Consider the following 23,833-nt stretch of genomic DNA (forward strand, 5'->3'; position numbering starts at 1 on the left):
ACAGGACAGACGGCAGTCAGCAGAGAGAGAAGAGAAGTGACAGGACAGACGGCAGTCAGCAGAGAGAGAAGAGACGTGACAGGACAGAGCAGTCAGCAGAGAGAGAAGAGAAGTGACAGGACAGACGGCAGTCAGCAGAGAGAGAAGAGAAGTGACAGGACAGAGCAGTCAGCAGAGAGAGAAGAGAAGTGACAGGACAGACGGCAGTCAGCAGAGAGATAAGAGAAGTGACAGGACAGACGGCAGTCAGCAGAGAGATAAGAGAAGTGACAGGACAGACGGCAGTCAGCAGAGAGAGAAGAGAAGTGACAGGACAGACGGCAGTCAGCAGAGAGAGAAGAGAAGTGACAGGACAGACGGCAGTCAGCAGAGAGATAAGAGAAGTGACAGGACAGACGGCAGTCAGCAGAGAGAGAAGAGAAGTGACAGGACAGAGCAGTCAGCAGAGAGAGAAGAGAAGTGACAGGACAGACGGCAGTCAGCAGAGAGAGAAGAGAAGTGACAGGACAGAGCAGTCAGCAGAGAGAGAAGAGAAGTGACAGGACAGACGGCAGTCAGCAGAGAGAGAAGAGAAGTGACAGGACAGACGGCAGTCAGCAGAGAGAGAAGAGAAGTGACAGGACAGACGGCAGTCAGCAGAGAGAGAAGAGAAGTGACAGGACAGACGGCAGTCAGCAGAGAGAGAAGAGAAGTGACAGGACAGAGCAGTCAGCAGAGAGAGAAGAGAAGTGACAGGACAGACGGCAGTCAGCAGAGAGAGAAGAGAAGTGACAGGACAGACGGCAGTCAGCAGAGAGAGAAGAGAAGTGACAGGACAGACGGCAGTCAGCAGAGAGAGAAGAGAAGTGACAGGACAGAGCAGTCAGCAGAGAGAGAAGAGAAGTGACAGGACAGACGGCAGTCAGCAGAGAGAGAAGAGAAGTGACAGGACAGACGGCAGTCAGCAGAGAGAGAAGAGAAGTGACAGGACAGACGGCAGTCAGCAGAGAGAGAAGAGAAGTGACAGGACAGAGCAGTCAGCAGAGAGAGAAGAGAAGTGACAGGACAGACGGCAGTCAGCAGAGAGAGAAGAGAAGTGACAGGACAGACGGCAGTCAGCAGAGAGAGAAGAGAAGTGACAGGACAGACGGCAGTCAGCAGAGAGAGAAGAGAAGTGACAGGACAGACGGCAGTCAGCAGAGAGAGAAGAGAAGTGACAGGACACGGCAGTCAGCAGAGAGAGAAGAGAAGTGACAGGACAGACGGCAGTCAGCAGAGAGAGAAGAGAAGTGACAGGACAGACGGCAGTCAGCAGAGAGAGAAGAGAAGTGACAGGACAGAGCAGTCAGCAGAGAGAGAAGAGAAGTGACAGGACAGACGGCAGTCAGCAGAGAGAGAAGAGAAGTGACAGGACAGAGCAGTCAGCAGAGAGAGAAGAGAAGTGACAGGACAGACGGCAGTCAGCAGAGAGAGAAGAGAAGTGACAGGACAGACGGCAGTCAGCAGAGAGAGAAGAGAAGTGACAGGACAGACGGCAGTCAGCAGAGAGAGAAGAGAAGTGACAGGACAGACGGCAGTCAGCAGAGAGAGAAGAGAAGTGACAGGACAGACGGCAGTCAGCAGAGAGAGAAGAGAAGTGACAGGACAGACGGCAGTCAGCAGAGAGAGAAGAGAAGTGACAGGACAGACGGCAGTCAGCAGAGAGAGAAGAGAAGTGACAGGACAGACGGCAGTCAGCAGAGAGAGAAGAGAAGTGACAGGACAGAGCAGTCAGCAGAGAGAGAAGAGAAGTGACAGGACAGACGGCAGTCAGCAGAGAGAGAAGAGAAGTGACAGGACAGACGGCAGTCAGCAGAGAGAGAAGAGAAGTGACAGGACAGACGGCAGTCAGCAGAGAGAGAAGAGAAGTGACAGGACAGAGCAGTCAGCAGAGAGAGAAGAGAAGTGACAGGACAGACGGCAGTCAGCAGAGAGAGAAGAGAAGTGACAGGACAGACGGCAGTCAGCAGAGAGAGAAGAGAAGTGACAGGACAGACGGCAGTCAGCAGAGAGAGAAGAGAAGTGACAGGACAGAGCAGTCAGCAGAGAGAGAAGAGAAGTGACAGGACAGACGGCAGTCAGCAGAGAGAGAAGAGAAGTGACAGGACAGAGCAGTCAGCAGAGAGAGAAGAGAAGTGACAGGACAGACGGCAGTCAGCAGAGAGAGAAGAGAAGTGACAGGACAGACGGCAGTCAGCAGAGAGAGAAGAGAAGTGACAGGACAGACGGCAGTCAGCAGAGAGAGAAGAGAAGTGACAGGACAGAGCAGTCAGCAGAGAGAGAAGAGAAGTGACAGGACAGACGGCAGTCAGCAGAGAGAGAAGAGAAGTGACAGGACAGACGGCAGTCAGCAGAGAGAGAAGAGAAGTGACAGGACAGAGCAGTCAGCAGAGAGAGAAGAGAAGTGACAGGACAGACGGCAGTCAGCAGAGAGAGAAGAGAAGTGACAGGACAGACGGCAGTCAGCAGAGAGAGAAGAGAAGTGACAGGACAGACGGCAGTCAGCAGAGAGAGAAGAGAAGTGACAGGACAGACGGCAGTCAGCAGAGAGAGAAGAAAAGTGACAGGACAGACGGCAGTCAGCAGAGAGAGAAGAGAAGTGACAGGACAGACGGCAGTCAGCAGAGAGAGAAGAGAAGTGACAGGACAGAGCAGTCAGCAGAGAGAGAAGAGAAGTGACAGGACAGAGCAGTCAGCAGAGAGAGAAGAGAAGTGACAGGACAGACGGCAGTCAGCAGAGAGAGAAGAGAAGTGACAGGACAGACGGCAGTCAGCAGAGAGAGAAGTGACAGGACACAGAGTTTAGATTACAGGTTGAATTAACCCTTTAGGGTCAAATTGGCTTCTCAAGGAGATTTATATGTTAAAGGCATCCCTTCTTCTGTCTCATTCAGTAGCTATATAACTATTGAGAGAGATGTATTTTTTTTAAATACATTTACACATTTAACCCTCCATTTTAATTACCTCAGCCGTCTTAGCCCCCCCATATCTAAATTTTTGAACAAAACCTATGCAGTTGGTTAGATCTTTGTTAGATCAATTGTTGTTTGCGTTACATCTCACACAGAAGTAGAGATATTAACAGTTATTTGCAGGGGGGGCTAACCCGTCATCAGCCCCCCCTTATCAAAAAATTGACCAAACAATTAGCTATTTTGGAAGATATTTGTTAGATTAGGTAAGATCAACTAGTTGTTTTGTTAGATCTCACATAATTACAGACTTATTAAGTGATTAATGAGGGGGGGGCTAGCCCCCCACATGCAATTTTTTGGTAAAACTTGATGCAGACTAATAGGCCTTCGTTAGATCCGGTAAGATCAAGTGGTGTCAACGTTAGATCTCATTTAATTACAGAGATAATTCACATAAAAACACAGATATTAGGTAGTATTAAATAGGGGGGCTAGCCCCCTTATGTAATACCAAATATTCATAATATCTCTGTAATTAAATGAGATCTAACGTTGACACCACTTGATCTTACCGGATCTAACGAAGGCCTATTAGTCTGCATCAAGTTTTACCAGAAAATTGCATGTGGGGGGCTAGCCCCCCCCTCATTAATCACTTAATAAGTCTGTAATTATGTGAGATCTAACAAAACAACTAGTTGATCTTACCTAATCTAACAAATATCTTCCAAAATAGCTAATTGTTTGGTCAATTTTTTGATAAGGGGGGGCTGATGACGGGTTAGCCCCCCCTGCAAATAACTGTTAATATCTCTACTTCTGTGTGAGATGTAACGCAAACAACAATTGATCCAACAAAGATCTAACCAACTGCATAGGTTTTGTTCAAAATTTTTTATATGGGGGGGGGGGGCTAAGACGGCAGAGGTAATTAATTCTATTATTTACCCCAGTGTTAAGGCTGGGTTCACACTTGAGCGCATTTTATATGCGCGTTTAACGCGCGTTTTTGTCGCGCGTTTTTATGCGCGTTTGTGTGATTGACTGCAGTGTCCTATGGCCACAAACGCGCGTCAAAACGCCCCAAAGAAGCTCAAGAACTTGTTTGAGCGTAGGGCGTTTTTCAGCGCGTTCAAACGCGCTGTAAAACGCTCAAGTGAGAACCATGGCCATAGGGAAGCATTGGTTTTCATGTGTTGAGCGTTTTACAGCGCGTTTGAATGCGCTGTAAAATGCTCAAGTGTGAACCCAGCCTAAATTCACACCCCCTGGACGCTTAATTTTTTTCCTACAGTGGGGAGATAATTACACACAGGGTTTTAAAGAATAAACTTCCTGACTCAGACCAAGAGCCGACTCAGCGAGTCAGCAAGTGAATGGAAGCATCCGCGCTTCTTGTCAGCTCAGCGAATGAACCGATTCATGTGAAAGATCAGAACTTCCCATCTCTAGTTTACTCGCAGTAAACCTTTCCGGCGACCTGTAGCAGCGTCCCCTTCTCGGCGCGTGCGCACAGTGCAAGAAGAAGCCGATGCCAGCAGTCCGCAACGGCGCATCAGGCTGAGCCTGTGCGCACGCGCGGGATCTCAAAGCGGGAGGAGGGGGAGGGAGGGGGCTGAGCCTGTGCGCACGCGCGGGATCTCAAAGCGGGAGGAGGGGGAGGGAGGGGGCTGACCCTGTGCGCACGCGCAGGATCTCAAAGTGAGAGGGAGAGGCGGCACTGAGGAGTAGAAGGCGGCGCTGGGCACGAACGGCGATGCGTGCGGCCGGGCACCATGCATCCACAGACCTCCCCTGCTTGGGCACCTTAATTCAATGATTGACAGGTTAGTAAAACCTGTTTTTCCGCAGAATAAAGCCACAAATTGCTGTTATAAGGCCACCTTAGAAATCAGAATGCTACCTGGACATGAGCAGATGTTTAGCTCACAGGACTTATAGGTGGTGACAGAATCCCTTTAATCATATACATAAATATGATAATTTGGGGCCGGGTAATGAGCCCCGTCCTCCGCACCATAGAGCACAGTGTGCGGATACTGCAGATGTCTGGAAAATGTCATAAAAAGATTGTGAAAGAAAAAATAAAGAAAACCTCCCTGAAATGAGTTTTTGCAGGTTGGGATGTCTGAGACCGGCTCCGGGCACAGATAAGGTCTTACCTGTGCATCGCCGGACGGGTGAGTCTACCTTACTAAAGATGGCAGCCCGCGTGTGTTCGCTGACCATCACTGCCTCCCTTGTGTTTTCTAGACAATAAACCCTGTGCTTCGGCCGTTGCCTCCTCTAGATCTGTTTCGGGGAAGCCTCTCCTGATTAACCTATCTTTTAATTCACGACCCTGTCTCATAAAGCCCTCATCGGTGATTCTAATGAATTGTCCGTACGGTACGGATTTCTTCGCGCTACGTGGATGAAAGCTCCCATGGTGCGGAGATTGGGTCGGGGACGGAATCTTTGTCCAGATACCGGGTCTGGTTATTACGTCCTTTATTGCAGAAACCTCTCACCTACCTGAGCGACACCAACCACTTCCTCCTACCGCTGAAGGATGTTCCGTGGCAGGAGAGTTGGCGCCTGGTCTCTATACACGTGTACCTCATGGGCATCCAAGCGGGTCTAGAAGTCCACACGTGTCACATATCGCTAGTTTGTGGAGGAAGCCCTAGGGTTTGTACTTACAAATAAGGGTCCAATCAGATGTCCGTAAGGCCTCATGCACACGACCGTTGTTTTATTCCGTGTCCGTTGTTCCGTTTTTCGTGATTTTCTGCAGACCCATTGACTTTCAATGGGTCCGTTGAAAACTCGGCTAATGCACCGTTTGTCATCCGCGTTCATGATCCGTGGTTCCTGTCCGTCAAAAAAATATGACCTGTCCTATTTTTTTCACGGACAACGGTTCGCGGACCCATTCAAGTCAATGGGACCGTGAAAAAACGCGGAGGCACACAAGATTGTCATCCGCGTCCGTTTTTTTCCTATCATTTGCAAGGCAAACTTGACTTTTTTTTTACTTTCCTTCATGTCTGGTGATCCTCCAAAAAATAAAGGGAGACACACGGAAACAAAAACGGAAACGGATCACGGAACAACGGAAGAACATTTTGCGGAACGGAACACAACAACGGTCGTGTGCATGAGGCCTAAGTGTTTTGCGGATCCACAAAACACGGACACCTGGAACGTGCGATCTGCAATTTGCCGACCGCACATCACAGACACTATAATAGAAAATGCCTTTTTCTGGTCCGCAATTGGGGAACCAGAATAGGACATGTTCTATTTTTTTCAGGAACGGAATTTCGGATCCCGAAAAAACGGATGCTGATCCCGGAAATGCGGATTCGCATCCTTCCAGCCCCATTGAAAGTGAATGGGTCTGCAAATTGCGGAACGATTGCGGACTCAAATTACGGACGTGTGAACGGAGCCTTATACGTTTCCATTTGGCCAGCAGTGGTACAGCGCTGTGTGGATGATGTCTTCATGGTGTGAATTGCAAAAAAAGTAGTAAAATGCAAAAAAAAAGAATTACCGTAAAAACAAAACGATATGTACTTGGAGTAGGGGCTGGAGGAGGAGGGGCAGGAGGAGCAGAGGAGGAGCTGGAGGAGGGGCTAGAGGAGGAGCTGGAGATGGAGGAGGGGCTGGAGGAGGAGCTGGAGATGGAGGAGGGGCTAGAGGAGGGGCTGGAGGACTTTGGTCTCCTCCGCCCCTGACATAAGAGGAGCAGGACGCGCCTAGGGACCGCAGTAGTAACAGCCTCGGATCAGGAGACAGCCGCAGGTCCGCGGACAGCAGTGACGTCACAGTAAGCCGCGCTCTCCTCGTCGTCTGTGTGTCTACGTCATCAGTGTGTGTAGCGACAGGCATTGCTGCAGGAGCGCAGAGCTATGGATGGGCAGGCGCTTGTCAGGGATCTGGCCGCTCTATAGGTGACATCCCTGCTGTCTGTGTGTCAGGAGCCAGCGCCTCAGTGTCCTCAGTCTGCCGACTATTTAAAGGGATCTTCCAGTAATAACAATTTCTTAGCTTGTTCCCGCAGTCTGCCCCCTGAGAGGAGGTTGATAGTCCCCTGCACCCCCCCCCCTGAGAGGAGGTTGATAGTCCTCTGCACCCCCCCCCTGAGAGGAGGTTGATAGTCCTCTGCCCCCCCCCCCCCTGAGAGGAGGTTGATAGTCCTCTGCCCCCCCCCCCCCCTGAGAGGAGGTTGATAGTCCTCTGCCCCCCCCCCCCCTGAGAGGAGGTTGATAGTCCTCTGCCCCCCCCCCCCCTGAGAGGAGGTTGATAGTCCTCTGCCCCCCCCCCCCCTGAGAGGAGGTTGATAGTCCTCTGCCCCCCCCCCCCCTGAGAGGAGGTTGATAGTCCCCTGCCCCCCCCCCCCTGAGAGGAGGTTGATAGTCGCCTGAGAGGAGGTTGATAGTCCTCTGCCCCCCCCCCCCCCCCGGAGGGGGGGTTGATAGCCCCCTGCCCCCCCCCCCCCCTGAGAGGAGGTTGATAGTCCTCTGCCCCCCCCCCCCCCCTGAGAGGAGGTTGATAGTCCTCTGCCCCCCCCCCCCCCTGAGAGGAGGTTGATAGTCCTCTGCCCCCCCCCCCCCCTGAGAGGAGGTTGATCGTCCTCTGCCCCCCCCCCTGAGAGGAGGTTGATAGTCCTCTGCCCCCCCCCCTGAGAGGAGGTTGATAGTCCTCTGCCCCCCCCCCCTGAGAGGAGGTTGATAGTCCCCTGCCCCCCCCCCCCTTGAGAGGAGGTTGATAGTCCCCCTGCCCCCCCCCCCCTTGAGAGGGGGTTGATAGTCCCCTGCCCCCCCCCCCCCTTGAGAGGAGGTTGATAGTCCCCTGCCCCCCCCCCCCCCCCGAGAGGAGTTTCATAGTGGAAACATCGCTGGGACCACAAGATGCAGACAGTGGGGCCCAGGGGTGGACTGGGAAAGTGGCCGTGGAAAAAAAAACTAAAAGTTGCCCCGTTTACTTTGTAGGCATGCCCAAACTGACAGGAGGCGGGACAGTACACATAGATGGGCATTACCATATTGCGGTATGTAACACCACCACATTAGGACCAGATACCGCAGTGCAGCACAATATACTGCCCCAGCAGAACCAACTACCATAGTGCAGCACAATATACTGCCCCAGCAGAACCAACTACCACAGTGCGGCACAATATACTGCCCCAGCAGAACCAACTACCACAGTGCGGCACAATATACTGCCCCAGCAGAACCAACTACCACAGTGCGGCACAATATACTGCCCCAGCAGAACCAACTACCACAGTACAGCACAATATACTGCCCCAGCAGAACCAACTACCACAGTGCGGCACAATATACTGCCCCAGCAGAACCAACTACCACAGTACAGCACAATATACTGCCCCAGCAGAACCAACTACCACAGTGCGGCACAATATACTGCCCCAGCAGAACCAACTACCACAGTGCGGCACAATATACTGCCCCAGCAGAACCAACTACCACAGTGCGGCACAATATACTGCCCCAGCAGAACCAACTACCACAGTACAGCACAATATACTGCCCCAGCAGAACCAACTACCACAGTACAGCACAATATACTGCCCCAGCAGAACCAACTACCACAGTGCGGCACAATATACTGCCCCAGCAGAACCAACTACCACAGTGCGGCACAATATACTGCCCCAGCAGAACCAACTACCACAGTGCGGCACAATATACTGCCCCAGCAGAACCTGTGGTTTGTATGGGGGGGTCTTATTCACATTGGGGTCTGATCTGAGGACTGATGAAAAAATATTTTTCCTCAGATTTTCCTCCTCTAAAACCTAGGTCTTATGTGGAATCCGGCGCCTGTTTCTGTGCCCTGGCAAATAGAGGAGAAATAGAAAACGTGGTGTGGCTGTATAAAGTAATGCTCTGCGACATGCTTAGCGACATATGTGCAGGAGCAATGCTCTGCACTGTGGTCAGCAGGATGGGCGAGCGCTCGTCATACATTTGTGATGTTCTGTCGGGTGGTCAGACGATAGACATGCAGGATATTGCACTGCAGGCTGGTCAGCTGATGTAATGCTCTGCAGATAGAAATAACTGAGGTCTGTTCTGAGATTCCTTGCCTGTGGGGGACCGGGCTGCAAGGCTTACAATCTAAGAAGCTTCCCGCTTCAGCTGGGGTTTACTCCTCTGGGTGACCTGTAGATATGAGGGATGTGTTTCTTCTTGGTGTCAGTTCACAAAGCGCAGCGACAGGACAGATGTCTACAACCTGAGCTTGTGACTGAGGTTGTGCTGAGCGTCTACATGATGGACGCCTCTGACTGAGGAGAGCGCGCCTGCTCTGTGCGTCTACATGATGGACGCCTCTGACTGAGGTGAGCGCGCCTGCTCTGTGCGTCTACATGATGGACGCCTCTGACTGAGGTGAGCGCGCCTGCTCTGTGCGTCTACATGATGGACGCCTCTGACTGAGGTGAGCGCGCCTGCTCTGTGCGTCTGCTATGCCGGTTATTCCTGGAATGTAACGCACTGAAGACTCTGACTTGGATCCACTCCCAACCGCCCTTGAGATTGGAAGCAGAAGCTACAAGTTTAAGGGGACGACCATACGGGGTGGTGGCATGGAGCTTGTGACGATTGAGGACTGCGCCGATCATTGTATTGTAACTGGCCGGGCAGCACCACTATTCAGGATGTGATATCTGCACGGACGTCTCTTCCATATATAAAAGCTCATTTGTTGCCCTCTTGTCCATCCTGTAGGCCACTGGATGAAACTTCTCCGAGCTGCTCCTATCATTCGCTTTCTGATCCCCAAACTACAACAAACCATGAGCCGTTCTCTCAGCACCGGGGTTTTCCAGAACTCCCAGCCCCTCAACTACCGGGCAGGGGGTAGAGTGCAACCCGTGGACTCGGTGGGACAAGAACAAGCCTATGAACCATCCACAGGTAAGTCACCAGGGCTGTTTATTATTCATCTGCATCTACTTCAGTGTATCATACCATATGTAAGTGACTGTACGTCATGGGGCGACTTCACTGTGTTATACCGTATGTAATGACTGTACGTCACAGGGCGACTTCACTGTGTTATACCGTATGTAATGACTGTACGTCACAGGGCGACTTCACTGTGTTATACCGTATGTAATGACTGTACGTCACAGGGCGACTTCACTGTGTTATACCGTATGTAATGACTGTACGTCACAGGGCGACTTCACTGTGTTATACCGTATGTAATGACTGTACGTCACAGGGCGACTTCACTGTGTTATACCGTATGTAATGACTGTACGTCACAGGGCGACTTCACTGTGTTATACCGTATGTAATGACTGTACGTCACAGGGCGACTTCACTGTGTTATACCGTATGTAATGACTGTACGTCACGGGGCGACTTCACTGTGTTATACCGTATGTAATGACTGTACGTCACGGGGCGACTTCACTGTGTTATACCGTATGTAATGACTGTACGTCACGGGGCGACTTCACTGTTATACCGTATGTAAGTGACTGTACGTCACGGGGCGACTTCACTGTTATACCGTATGTAAGTGACTGTACGTCACGGGGCGACTTCACTGTGTTATACCGTATGTAAGCGACTGTACGTCACGGGGCGACTTCACTGTGTTATACCGTATGTAATGACCACAAAACGCCAGAAAAACAGCAGCAAAATATCTATAACGACCCATACCAGGAGTCGGCAACCTACAGCATCCCACCCGCTTTATCCACTTCTGGCTTTGGCTCAAAAACTGCATGTTACACCACCTTTTAGCTCTTAAAGTTTTTCATATTTATGACCTGTCCTCGTCATTACCATGAGATCGGTGTGGTTCTGACTCCTGGCACCCCCTCTGAGCTCCGTATAGTATTAGAATGTATTGGCTCTAATGAGCCGAAGTTATTGCTTCGTGAAGTCTCGCTAGACCTCTCTTAATAACTTCATAAATTAATTTGTACTGTAGAAAAACATTTCCCGAACTCTGGTTCGGTTCCAAGGTACCACTTGGAACCACTTGGAACCGAACCCGAGTTTGGGAAATGTTTTTTTACAGTAGAAATGAATTTCTAAAGTTATTACACCAAGTCTCGTGAGACTTCGCGAAGCAATAACTATGGCTCATCGGAGCTCCGTACAGTATTAGAACAAAGTTTTATGCGAATCGACTTCGGTTGTTTCCTCCGAAGTCGATTCGCTCATCCCTAATGGTCAGACACACAGGGGGGAGATTTATTAGGACTGGTGTTACATGCTCCACAGTTATTATGAGGTTCCGTCTCCTTAATAACTGTGGTGCAGGTCGGGCCACCCGTGCTCCAGAATTGAACTCTGCTTGGACCAAGAGCTGGAGTAGATGCCTGGTGTAATGTGCCCTAGTTTTCTAGTACACACGTTATATGAGCCGGGCCATGAAGTCACATCTTTGGCCTGCCTCCTGCCACCCACTTGGCGAGGGTATTGGAGAAGGCTAAAATAAAAAAAGCAGTAAATTTAGGGGGTCATTTATTGACCAGAAATATGCCTATAAATCTGAGACTTCTCCATGCTCACGCCAGGTCTAAAAAAAGTGGTGTTGAAAGGGACCAGGGCGGCTGACCCGTCTCAGTGACCGTTTTCTATCCCTGATTTAGGGAAATGGTCTAAATGTGAGACATGGCCCCGAAGCTGGCTTACATTTAGAAGCGGTGGTGGATCTGCCGAAGTTGGAGATGGAGAGGCCGGCGCTTCTTCAAAACTTTGGCGGATCCACCGCCAGCACTGGGCCTCATTAAGACCGTTGTTTTATACAATTGTGCCCCTTACTTTTTTCTACACCTGAAAACTAAAGTACTACAGTAGTAAGTCTCCTCCACTGTGTGCAATATACTCCACCAAAAGGTGGGTAAAAAAAAATCTTCAAATGTTTCTTCTGGTGTTTTTATTTTTCCTGGTTTTCATGTGTTGAGGGACCCTGATGCATAGATGTGAAGAATGAAAGCCTCCAGCCTGTAATCCCAGGGCCTCGTGTCCTGTCTCCTTCCCCTGTAAGCCCCCATCTGCAGCCTCCTCCCCCCGCTACACCAGTGTATCACTGGTAGCTCATTTTTTATACTTCTTTTTGTATTCTCCATGTAAACCCTTTTCATATGCACCCTGGGATGACCTGATAAGACTCGACAAAAAACAAAATGGCTGCACAATACCGACTATAAATGAGTAATGGAAGCTCTTAGCGCACATACGTGTCGGGCCCACGTCTAAGACTCTAGTCAGTAAGAAGCCACCTTCTGGTGAAATTCCAGAAATGCCACAGACTGATGTGCAACCCCTAAAACACCTGGCTTCTTACCAGATCATGCACGTTGACGCCTCATGGATAGGATTGTTGTATCTGTATCTCCCAAGATGGCTGTGTGGGGGGCCATGTGATTTACCCACCTGACTTCTGCTCGAGCTGTGTCCTCTTCTGCAGTGGACAGTCGAGGAGACAAATTATGGGAGTTTAGGACACAACAGCCGTCATGGCCATGGGTGGTTCAGTCTGTGCGTGGCGGTGAGGATTGCATTGTGTTGCATATGGCGTTACACATTTCTTTATATCTTACTTGCTGCTTTAAGAGGTCCCACTTATGTAAAGCACAAGCTCCTCGTTCTGTGGGAGTTTATATAAACTGGTGGAATTCAGCGTTGTGCAATCTGGCCGTCCTCCAGAGGTCTTGTTTGCAGATGTCTCGCAACACAGAGTTACAGGATCAGTGCTGACTTCGTTTTTTCTATTGTCTTTGACATTTTATGTGAGAAATCGTCAAGATGGCAATAAAAGCTTTTGCTCAATTGAATCACCAGTAGGATTGCTTAGGCCTCGTGCACACGACCGTAACCATGGATCCACAAAATGTGGACACCGCATTTTATTGCGGACCCTTTCGCTTTGGTTGCTTTGTGGATAGCATTTGATGGACCAGAAGAGGACCATGTTCTACAATTTGCAGTACTGCAGTGCATATGGCTATCATCCATGTTCTGTTGTCCACATCCGTATTTTCCTTCCGCAAATTATTGAAGAGGTCCTGTTTTGGTTCACAAAATGCAGTCAATGGATGAACTGAAGTGAGTGGGTGTGCAAAGTAATGTGCATGGCACATGGACGGCATCCATGTTTTGTGGTTCCAGGGTTTGCAGACTGCTAGACGGATACGGTCTTACGCACGAAGCCTAAATAAGAAGATATCCGGCAAAACCTTTTCTACCCAGCTTTATTTGGAGTCCTCTGGGGTTTACACGGTGACGGCCCGTCCGAAGCTGAGATCTCTCAATTACGTTAATGATTTACAAAGGTCTTAAAAATGTCAGACTGTAAGCAACGTGACCAGGAGACTTCTTAATTCCTACTACTTCTCAATCGTTACAAAGGTTTTTATCAAATCAAAGTCTAAATTGAAGAGCAACAAATGTCTGAAGATCTCATCCCTGCTGTGACTCTCCTCCTAAACCATAGTTAAGAGGTTGTGCAGTGGATTTATATTGATGACCTCTCCTCAATATCAGACTGGCGGGGGTCCGTGAGCACTACTACTACTTCAAGAATGGGATGTGCAGTTGTCCTTACATTGCACTGCCTCTGCAAGAGAGATGAGCCAGACCATGTGCAGATCGTTTTCAAGAGGAAGTACCGGTACCACTCCTCTAAAGCTGATCAACGGGGGTTCCAAGAGTCGGACCCCTACAGGTCTGATATTTTTGACCTCTCCTCAGGATAGGTCATCAATGTTCTCTCAGATAGGGAATCTTATCACCAGGTCTCATCAGATCCCACACAGGCTGGGGCTTGGGCAGGGAAACCTTGACTCAGGAGTAAAACACCTGCCTCCTTGACTTGAACAAACTCATTTCCATACAGCTGGAAAATATGAAAAGTGCATTTACTAGTTAGAAATCTGCAATAAGAACTGCTTCCAGAACCTCATATGGAGGACCCCATCTTTGATGACCTTCTGCCTATTAGGCTGTATACACAAGGAGGTCACTTACTAAGAATTTTGTATGTATTTATAGTTTTTACTCTGTCACTGGGGCCCCGGCAAATTCACGGCAAATATTTCTGCCCGTTTCCAGGAGAAAATGACAATTTAATGTGATCCGGTCAGAGACTTGCGTAGATTTCAGCCGAGGTGCACAGACTGCCGGAGGAAGCTCCTTGCCAGTAATCGAGCGCATCATCCAGGACCACAGGGGCGATCAAACCCCTGGCGTAAAAACCGTGCTCTTTAATAACCCCCATTCCCCTTTAAAGATTTGTGGTAAATCCAGCAAGATCAAATAACAGCATTAGGTGTCACCCAGCCAACTTCTGCAAGCCCTTTCCAAGAGGAGAAGAACCTCTGATGTTCCTTGACCCTCTGGGATTGAAGGCAAGATTCAAGGACTAGTATTTCCCATACTCTCGCATTAGGAAAGTAAGACTGAGGAGCAGCGCTAGAACTAAGCAGAAGCTCCATCCCCTTCCCCCCCCCCCCCCCCCCCCCCCCCCCGGATCCATCGCTTATGGGCTGAATATCTGCCAGACCTTTGAAAAGAATTTATGTAATCCAGAGCCTTCTGCTTGGGATGGGCCATCTGTGTTTAAGCTGAACTTAATCTAATATGAAACAGACGAGTTTTTCCAGATGCTTTATCAAAACTCTACATGTTCAGAATGAGAGAAAAGTTCTAATCTTGCTGATTACATAACATAGCCGAGTGAAGGTAGCCTCTCTCCTTCAGTACTGGTTTATGGCACAAGTCCAGGGGTTTAACCCTCTGCAGACAGTCAATGTTGTCTTTACAATACTGTCATTGTTTAATGCTCATTACTTAATGGAGTCCTTCGCAGACTATTAGGCCATCAGTATCAGGCCCAGGGAACTACTTTTGAAGGGCATCTGTCAGCAGTTCTGCACCTATGACACAGGCTGACCTGTTACATGTGCTGTTGGCAGCTGAAGGCATCTGTGTTGGTCCCATGTTCACATGTGTCCGCATTGCTGAGAAATATGATTTTTAATATATACAAATGAGACTCTAAGAGCAACGGGGGCGTTGCCGTTACACCTAGAGGCTCTGCTCTCTCTGTTACAGCCACGCCCTCTGCATTTTGATTGACAGGACCAGATGTGATGACTTTTCCACTGCCTGGCCCTGTCAATTAATGTGCAGAGGGCGCGGCAGTTGCAGAGAGAGCAGAGCTTCTAGGTGTAACGGCAACGCCCCCATTGCTAAAAACTTTGATATATCATGGAGACCTATCGAAGGTTCTGATCGGTGGGGTCCTCAGTGCTGAGACCCCCCCCCCCCCCCCACACTGATCTCTAGAATGAGGTGAGAGAAGCGCTCTCGGGACCATAGACTTCCTAATGTCATCCTCCACTATGAAGAGAGCGCGTGATATGCACGTTTCTCTCTCTCGTTCTAGCAATCATTGGGGGTCTCAGCACTCAGACCCCCATCAATCAAAACTTTTGATATGTCTAGGACATGTCAAAAGTTTTACGAAAACCACATACACCCAGATGTAACCAGAAAGTGTTCTATGGGAGGCAAAACTACAGAGCATGGACTCTGGAGGACGAGCTGGTGGCCAGGCGTCTTATAGCATGGGGCTCGAGCTTTGAGAATTAGATCAAATTTCCTTTTAAGTCCCGTGATCCTGTAGCAACTATTAAGGAAATCTCAAAGTTTGAGCTAACGTACTGCCTGCATGACATGGATTCAGGCCGCGGACTGTAGTCACGTATCTGGTGTTCTGTTATAGGCCGGGTCATTGCAACCTTTGCTTGCTCTGGAGAAAAAGAAGTAAATGAAGCCATTCAAAGTGCCAAGTCTGCTTTCAAAATATGGCGTCAGAAATCGGGAATGGAGCGAAGCCGCGTCTTGTTGGAGGCAGCGCGTATTATCAGGGTCAGTATTTCTTAGTCTGTCTGTTTCAACAAGACCTGGTTCAAACTCCCTTTTACTACAGGTTGCTACCTACAGTGGAATAGCCGCCCTAATAAGAGTAACCTAACTAGATGACCTCGAGTGGTCCCTGCAGGTGGAATGGAAGCGATCTTGTGTCCACTGTGTAGCTTCTGGCAGGTGGAGCGGACACGTCAAGTAGTCGTACTAGCTGGTATCCAATAGCATTGTCTGAAACAACCTGAGGCAAAACTAAGAGAGGCAAAAAGTAGAGAGATGCAAAGGCAGGAGAATGGTCAAACAGTCTGAGGTCCAGCAGAGTGGCGGGCAAGGAGACGTCGGGTAAACAAGCCGGGGCAGCAACACAAGAATAATCTAATATATAAAGCTGAGTGTATGTCTGCTAAAAGGAATCCGCACCGTCGCATTTACAATCACGAAATTTGGCACACAGGTACATCAGGTGTCCGGGAAGGTTTTAGACCAGGTCTCAGCTCTCTAGGATGTACCGTTCCTGAGATATTCCCAAAAATGCATTAGCCAATAGCTTGATCACATGACCCTTATCAGCCAATAGAAGCTCACAGGTTCTCCAGTCTCTACATACACAGTTTTACTTCAGGTTTCCATAACAACCCAGCCATTTATCTTCACGGCTGTAGGAGAGCTTTAACGGAAATCTGTCACCAGGATAATCGCTATTGCAGTAAAGCCATGGCCTGATAGCACTTAGTACCTTATTTCCAGATGTGCCTTTCTTTCAGCAATAGATGTTTTTTTCCTCTGAAAATCCAGTTTATTTGAAATACAAATGAGGAAGTAAGGTGCCCAGAGGGGCGTCACTCTTGCAGGAAGGAGCCCAGACACGCCCCCTTCCACTATATGTCCACCCTCCAAAAAACTTAAAACCCCGCCACCCAGGTCCCACTAAGCCACGCCCCTCATCTGGTTAGGCCTCGCCCACTCCTGGACCTACAGGGATTGAAAAAATGAAGGTAAAAATCAACTTCTGTCAGCTGTAGAGGTGGGAGGGAGGGTGACTTTCTCCAGTGCTGCTGTCTTAGAGTGAGCTGTTCAAAACGACACGGCCCCACTCCAGTAAAGGCCACTGTTAAGGGGGCGGGCTAGGACGTACCGTTCCTGAGATTCCCAAAAAATGACCTGCATTAGCCAATACACGCCTGCAAGTCTTTCTCTTCATATCCCAACTGCCATATAACACGGCCACATGTCCCTTATCAGCCATTAGAAGCTTGCAGGCTCTTAGTCTACACATACACACAGTTTTACTCCCAGGATTCCATAACAACCCAGCCATTTTTCTTCACTGCTGTAGGTCAGCTTTAGACTAGGGCTACAGGACGAAAATAAGTCTCATGACACATAGGGCACAACTACACTGCTACATGTGTCGCGTGACAATTTTTATAATGATAGTCTATGGTGTTGCGCTGCGACTGTGACGCAACAGTCACGGAAAAATCCATCTTGGATGGATTTTTTTAGACTGTCGTGTCGCAGTCGCAGCATGTCGCATGTCGCAGTGCGACGCCATAGCCTATCATTATAAAAATTGTTGTGCGACATTGGTGGGACAAAATGTCGCTTGACACATGTCGTCGTGTAGCCCTAGCCTTAAAGGGGCAGGGCGCTGTGAAGGTCACTGTTAAGGAGGCAGGGGCACTATTAAAAGGGCAGTTGCTGTGAAGCTCACTGTTAAAGGGGCGGGCACTGTGGAGGTCAATGTTAAAGGGGTGTTCACTGTGGATGTTACTGTTAAGGGGGCAGACCGCTGTGGTGGTCAAAGTTAAGGGGATGGGCTGCTGTGGAGGTCCCATTTTAAGGAGGCGGGATACTGTGGGGGGCTCACTGTTAAGGGGTGGGGGGCTGTGGAGGTCACTGTTATGGGGGATACTGTCAATATCTTTTAACGACACACACAAACATTAATTAAGATAGATGAAATATACCCTGTGCAAGGCCGGGTCCTTCTGCTAGTGATCTTTATATAGCGCCAACATACTCTGCAGCGCTTTACAGTTCAGGGGTTCATGTACAAACAGTCATAAATAACATGGCAACAGACATGTAACAGCAAGAGGAATGAGGGCCCTGCCCGCAAGAGCTTACAGTCTAAGAGAGGGAAAGGGGTGACACAAAAGGTAGAAGTGCTTGTTTTGTACAATGGTCCAGCCATCTCTGGATAATAGGGGAGTAGATATAAAGCTGCATGAGCCGGTCACTAGCTGATATTTGTAGTGCTTCTGGGTGCATGGGGACTGTGTAGAGATTGGGGGAGGATCAGGTTCAGAAAATTATGATAAATGGTCTATATATGGAGAGGGGTCAGATCAGGGCATGTGATAGGCCACCCTAAAAAGATGTGTTTTTTAGGGAGCACCTGAAACTGTATATTGTGATTTAACCTAATATCTTGGGGTAGGACATTCCAGAGAACTGGTGCAGCTTGGGAGAAATCTTGGAGCCGTGAGTGAGAGGTTCGGATTATGGTGGAAGTAAGTCGTAAGTCATTGGCTGGACGGAGAGCACGGGAAGGGTGGTAGACGGAGATGAGGGAGGAGATGTAGGGGGGTACAGCACTGTGGAGAGCACGGGAAGGGTGGTGGGAGGAGATGAGGGAGGAGATGTAGGGGGTGCAGTACTGTGGAGAGCACGGGAAGGGTGGTAGATAGAGATGAGGGAGGAGATGTAGGGGGTGCAGCACTGTGGAGAGCAGGGGAAGGGTGGTAGACGGAGATGAGGGAGGAGATGTAGGGGGTGCAGTACTGTAGAGAGCACAGGAAGGGTGGTAGACGGAGATGAGGGAGGAGATGTAGGGGGTGCAGCACTGTGGAGAGCACGGGAAGGGTGGTAGACGGAGATGAGGGAGGAGATGTAGGGAGTGCAGTACTGTGGAGAGCACGGGAAGGGTGGTAGATAGAGATGAAGGAGGAGATGTAGGGGGGTGCAGTACTGTGGAGAGCAGGGGAAGGGTGGTAGACGGAGATGAGGGAGGAGATGTAGGGGGTGCAGCACTGTGGAGAGCTCGGGAAGGGTGGTAGACGGAGATGAGGGAGGAGATGTAGGGGGTGCAGTACTGTGGAGAGCACGGGAAGGGTGGTAGATAGAGATGAAGGAGGAGATGTAGGGGGGTGCAGTACTGTGGAGAGCAGGGGAAGGGTGGTAGACGGAGATGTAGGGGGTGCAGTACTGTGGAGAGCACGGGAAGGGTGGTAGACGGAGATGAGGGAGGAGATGTAGGGGGTGCAGTACTGTGGAGAGCACAGGAAGGGTGGTAGACGGAGATGTAGGGGGTGCAGCACTGTGGAGAGCACGGGAAGGGTGGTAGACGGAGATGAGGGAGGAGATGTAGGGGGTGCAGTACTGTGGAGAGCATGGGAAGGGTGGTAGATAGAGATGTAGGGGGTGCAGCACTGTGGAGATCACGGGAAGGGTGGTAGACGGAGATGAGGGAGGAGATGTAGGGGGTGCAGCACTGTGGAGAGCACGGGAAGGGTGGTAGACGGAGATGAGGGAGGAGATGTAGGGGTGCAGTACTGTGGAGAGCAGGGGAAGGGTGGTAGACGGAGATGAGGGAGGAGATGTAGGGGGTGCAGCACTGTGGAGAGCACGGGAAGGGTGGTAGACGGAGATGAGGGAGGAGATGTAGGGGGTGCAGTACTGTGGAGAGCACGGGAAGGGTGGTAGATAGAGGTGAGGGAGGAGATGTTGGGGGTGCAGTACTGTGGAGAGCATGGGAAGGGTGGTAGATAGAGATGAGGGAGGAGATGTAGGGGTGCAGTACTGTGGAGAGCACGGGAAGGGTGGTAGATAGAGATGAAGGAGGAGATGTAGGGGTGCAGTACTGTGGAGAGCACGGGAAGGGTGGTAGATAGAGGTGAGGGAGGAGATGTTGGGGGTGCAGTACTGTGGAGAGCACAGGAAGGGTGGTAGACAGAGATGAGGGAGGAGATGTTGGGGGTGCAGTACTGTGGACAGCACGGGAAGGGTGGTAGATAGAGATGAGGGAGGAGATGTAGGGGTGCAGTACTGTGGAGAGCACGGGAAGGGTGGTAGATAGAGATGAAGGAGGAGATGTAGGGGTGCAGTACTGTGGAGAGCACGGGAAGGGTGGTAGATAGAGGTGAGGGAGGAGATGTTGGGGGTGCAGTACTGTGGAGAGCATGGGAAGGGTGGTAGACAGAGATGAGGGAGGAGATGTTGGGGGTGCAGTACTGTGGACAGCACAGGAAGGGTGGTAGATAGAGATGAGGGAGGAGATGTAGGGGTGCAGTACTGTGGAGAGCACGGGAAGGGTGGTAGATAGAGATGAGGGAGGAGATGTAGGTGGTGCAGTACTGTGGAGAGCACGGGAAGGGTGGTAGATAGAGATGAGGGAGGAGATGTAGGGGTGCAGTACTGTGGAGAGCACGGGAAGGGTGGTAGATAGAGATGAGGGAGGAGATGTAGGGGTGCAGCACTGTGGAGAGCACGGGAAGGGTGGTGGGAGGAGACACCCCTCGCCGCCTTTCCGTTACTTATAAAAGTGTTTTTATCAATATGAAAATTACTTTACTTTGTGCCCAAGGGTCTGTCCCTCATTCAGTTGTTTTCACCTTGGGACTGTTGCAGCAGAGGTTTGCTGAGATGACGCTGTGTAATCTGCCTGTTAATGAGAAGCCACTGACGGCAGATAATAAACTCCTCTGTCCCATCATAAATGACTGCGGCACTCCGCACATTTACCCCCCCCCCCCCCCCCTTATCAGTGACCCTGATCAGGTGGAGAAATGAGACACGGCAAATACTAAATACCTCCAGCGCATTTCAGGGCAAAGTTTATTGGCAGCCACTTTGTGGAGATGCAGAGAAAAACGTTAGGACAGCTCCAGTGTGAAGGCCCTCCTACACCACCCAATTTCAGGCAAATTATTGGGAACTAGTGATCATGGGAAAATGCTGAAAAATGGAAAGGGTCCAGCAAGCTGGGTCGTCCTAAAATGGTGGCATGCCCTTTCTGCTGCAGCTGAAGGAGTGAACTGAGCCTGTGCTTCTATCTCGGTGAGCGGGACCGAGAAACTAGAAAAGGAGCAAACAGCAGGTGGCGCTATACAGATTATTATTTTCTTTTCTTTTTTTTTAAATAACTCGGTAACAATAGTAAATGTTTAATTACACGCAATGACAAATCTATTCAGATGCAGGCGCTAGTGCGAAAAGTGTAAAATATTTTTCATGGGACAACCCCTTTATAATATTAAAAGATTTAACTTTTAGAACTGTATTCCAGGGATCAGTGACCTCCAGCTGTTTTGACTACAACTCCCAGAATGCTCGCTTCAGCTCACTTCATTTGCAAGAACAGCAAGCCAATGTGCATGCTGGGAGATGTAGTTTCACAGCATCTGAGGTGCTGAAGGTTTCCGACCCCTGATGTACAGCACAAGCATCTGTGAGGTTAGCTAGACGAATTGTGGGAACCCTTCAGTATAAATGGCTTCATTACAGGAGCGCAGTGAAGAACTGGCCACCATGGAGACCATCAACAATGGGAAATCCGTCTTTGAAGCGAGAGTGGACATTGAGGTTTCTTGGCAGACGCTGGAGTATTATGCTGGACTTGCAGGTAGCATGGCTGGTAAGTCCATTCTGATATATATATATCCTCATTCAGAACAAGGGTTAGAATGTGCATAGCAATTTATTTACAATAACCCCTTAAAGGGGTTGTGCCGGGGTTTTATATTGATGACCTATCCAACAACGGAGACTAGTCCCCTCCACTACACACAGAAAGTAAAGGAGAATATGCTTCCTAATTTTCACTCAGTCAGACCCAGAATCATGGAAGACGTTCTAGAGAAGTGCTGACCTATATTAATGTCGATAAAACACATTTGGACTGAGATAGAAACTATTTATGTAGCTGGTCTCCTGTCACACAGCTCCTGCTCACTCCCCCCTCCTCACCATATACTTCTATTGACATATGTCATCTGGTCCTTCTCAGGCGAGCGGGTGTCACACTCCGGAGTCGCACGCAGCACCCGTCCTGACCTCCCAGCACTGACGGAGTCACATAGCATTAAATTGATTTATGATGCTATGTAACCCTTACAGTTCTGGAATGTATTGGATAACACTGACAGCATTATGTCAGTGTTATCCAATACATTCAAGACCTCTAAGGGTTACATAGCATCAAATTCATTAAAATTTTTAAGAAAAGGGGCTTTCCTAGTGGAAACCACACATAAATGGCCCCATTTTAGAAACTACACCCCTCAAAGTAGTTAAAACGGACTTTTTACTAACTTTGTTAACTCTTTAGTTTTTTTACAGGAATTAAAGGAAAATGAAGGAGATATTTCAAAATTTCACTTTTTTTTTTTCTGGCACATTTTCCATTTTAAATCCATATTTTCCTAGAACACAGCAATGGATGTCCACATCCATTGTTCTGTTCCGCGGAAAAGATAGTGCGAGTCCTATTCTTGTCCACAGTCGCGGACAAGAATGGGCATTTCTAACACAGTGCCGGCCATGTGCTGTCTGCAAAATGCAAATGCACTGGGATGATATCCGTGTTTTACGGATCCACAAAACACTTGAATGTGGCCTAAACCTCAGATTTTTTACAAGGGGTAACAGGAGAAAAAGCACTGCAGAATGTGTTACTCATTTTCTCCTGTATAGGACAGAACCCTATATGTGGTTGTAAACGGCAGTCTGGGCACACTGCAGGGTTCAGAAGAGAGAGAGCGCCATGTGCATTTGGAGCCAAGTTTATTGATTCATACAGCACTGGCCGGCAACAACGGAGGCTCTGAGGTGAAATATATAAATAAGTACTTTCAATTCTGCAGTGCTGCCTCGCCACTGGCCCAATGGGCCATAAAAGACCTGTTCTGCCCCTGCCCATAACAGCTGCTCCAGGTGTGCACCTTACTGCACGACCAGAATTACAGGGAGCGGCCCACGTTCCTGCCACGTGAGAGTACAAGGCAGAGATGGATTTTTTTGGAGAAATAATGCAGGCTAGATATCTTGCGGTGAAGAGGAGCTCGCGCCATCAGCTTCCTAAAGGCTGCAGAATCCACTAAGTTGTACGGAAGCTACTGCACTGCAAGGTGGGAGTTAAAGGGGTATTCCAGTAGGTAAAAGTGTACACTGTCTAACTTCCCCATCCACATAACTATCAAGTCCCTTTGTGTGCTGTATTCCTCTGCAGGACAACATGTGCAGCTCCCAGGAGGATCGTTTGGTTACACAAGAAGGGAACCTCTCGGGGTCTGTGTAGGGATTGGAGCCTGGAACTACCCCTTCCAGATTGCCTGCTGGAAGTCCGGACCTGCCCTAGCATGTGGTATGTACAGAAACTGGAAGCTATGAATGTTCTAACCCTCCGTGGAGGTGCAGGTGTGATAGACTGCTGTAGTCACCAGGAAATTCACCGCAGGGCTGGGAAGGCCTGATATTTATCACTCAGTGATCCGTGTCTTCATTCTGGAGGGAAAAAAAGACTTTGAATCCATTTGCAAAATGAGCAGTTAAGTGCACGGAGGGCGGCACGCTCCAGCCATCCTGCTCCTTCTGCCAGCTTCTCCCTCCCTTCCTGATTGGCAGGCCCCAGTGAGATGACCATACACGAACCTGTCTCTGTCAATCAAGAAGTAGAGGGAGGGGCTGGCAGAGGAGCAAGATTGCACAGAATGACCTGGACCCGCCCTCTGTGCACTTAACAGCTCATTTACATATAGATTTAAAGTGCTTTTTCTCCAGAATGAATCCACAGATGACTGAGTGAAGACTATCCTTACATTCAGCTGAGCGAGCCCTGCATAGCTTTGAGGGGCATTTACTAGACTCTTCACACCACTATTATGGAGCACGGCATATTTGCTCCATAATTTCCAACTTTCAGTTTCTCACCATTTTTCTAAAGTGGCAAAAAGTCTAGTCTATGCCAGCTTCTGGCGC

General features: G+C 49.4%; 1 protein-coding gene across 3 annotated transcripts in view; it reads left to right on the forward strand.

Moving 5' to 3' along the window:
* The first annotated feature begins 6,594 nt into the window (after positions 1-6,594).
* The window catches only part of ALDH9A1 (aldehyde dehydrogenase 9 family member A1), a 48,112-nt gene continuing 30,873 nt past the window's right edge, over positions 6,595-23,833 (forward strand). Inside the window, exons 1-5 of one of the 3 annotated variants that reach the window (XM_040419339.1) lie at positions 6,595-6,750; positions 9,683-9,871; positions 15,711-15,856; positions 21,362-21,491; positions 23,085-23,219. In XM_040419339.1, the coding sequence (XP_040275273.1) occupies positions 9,691-9,871; positions 15,711-15,856; positions 21,362-21,491; positions 23,085-23,219 (592 nt within the window). In that variant the 5' untranslated portion in view covers positions 6,595-6,750; positions 9,683-9,690. Of the gene's footprint in view, positions 6,751-8,961; positions 8,980-9,401; positions 9,518-9,682; positions 9,872-15,710; positions 15,857-21,361; positions 21,492-23,084; positions 23,220-23,833 lie in introns of those variants that run through there. The other 2 variants (XM_040419338.1, XM_040419340.1) reach the window with 2 other exon arrangements.

Source organism: Bufo bufo, chromosome 2 (assembly GCF_905171765.1).
Source record: "Bufo bufo chromosome 2, aBufBuf1.1, whole genome shotgun sequence".
Lineage (NCBI taxonomy): Eukaryota > Metazoa > Chordata > Amphibia > Anura > Bufonidae > Bufo > Bufo bufo.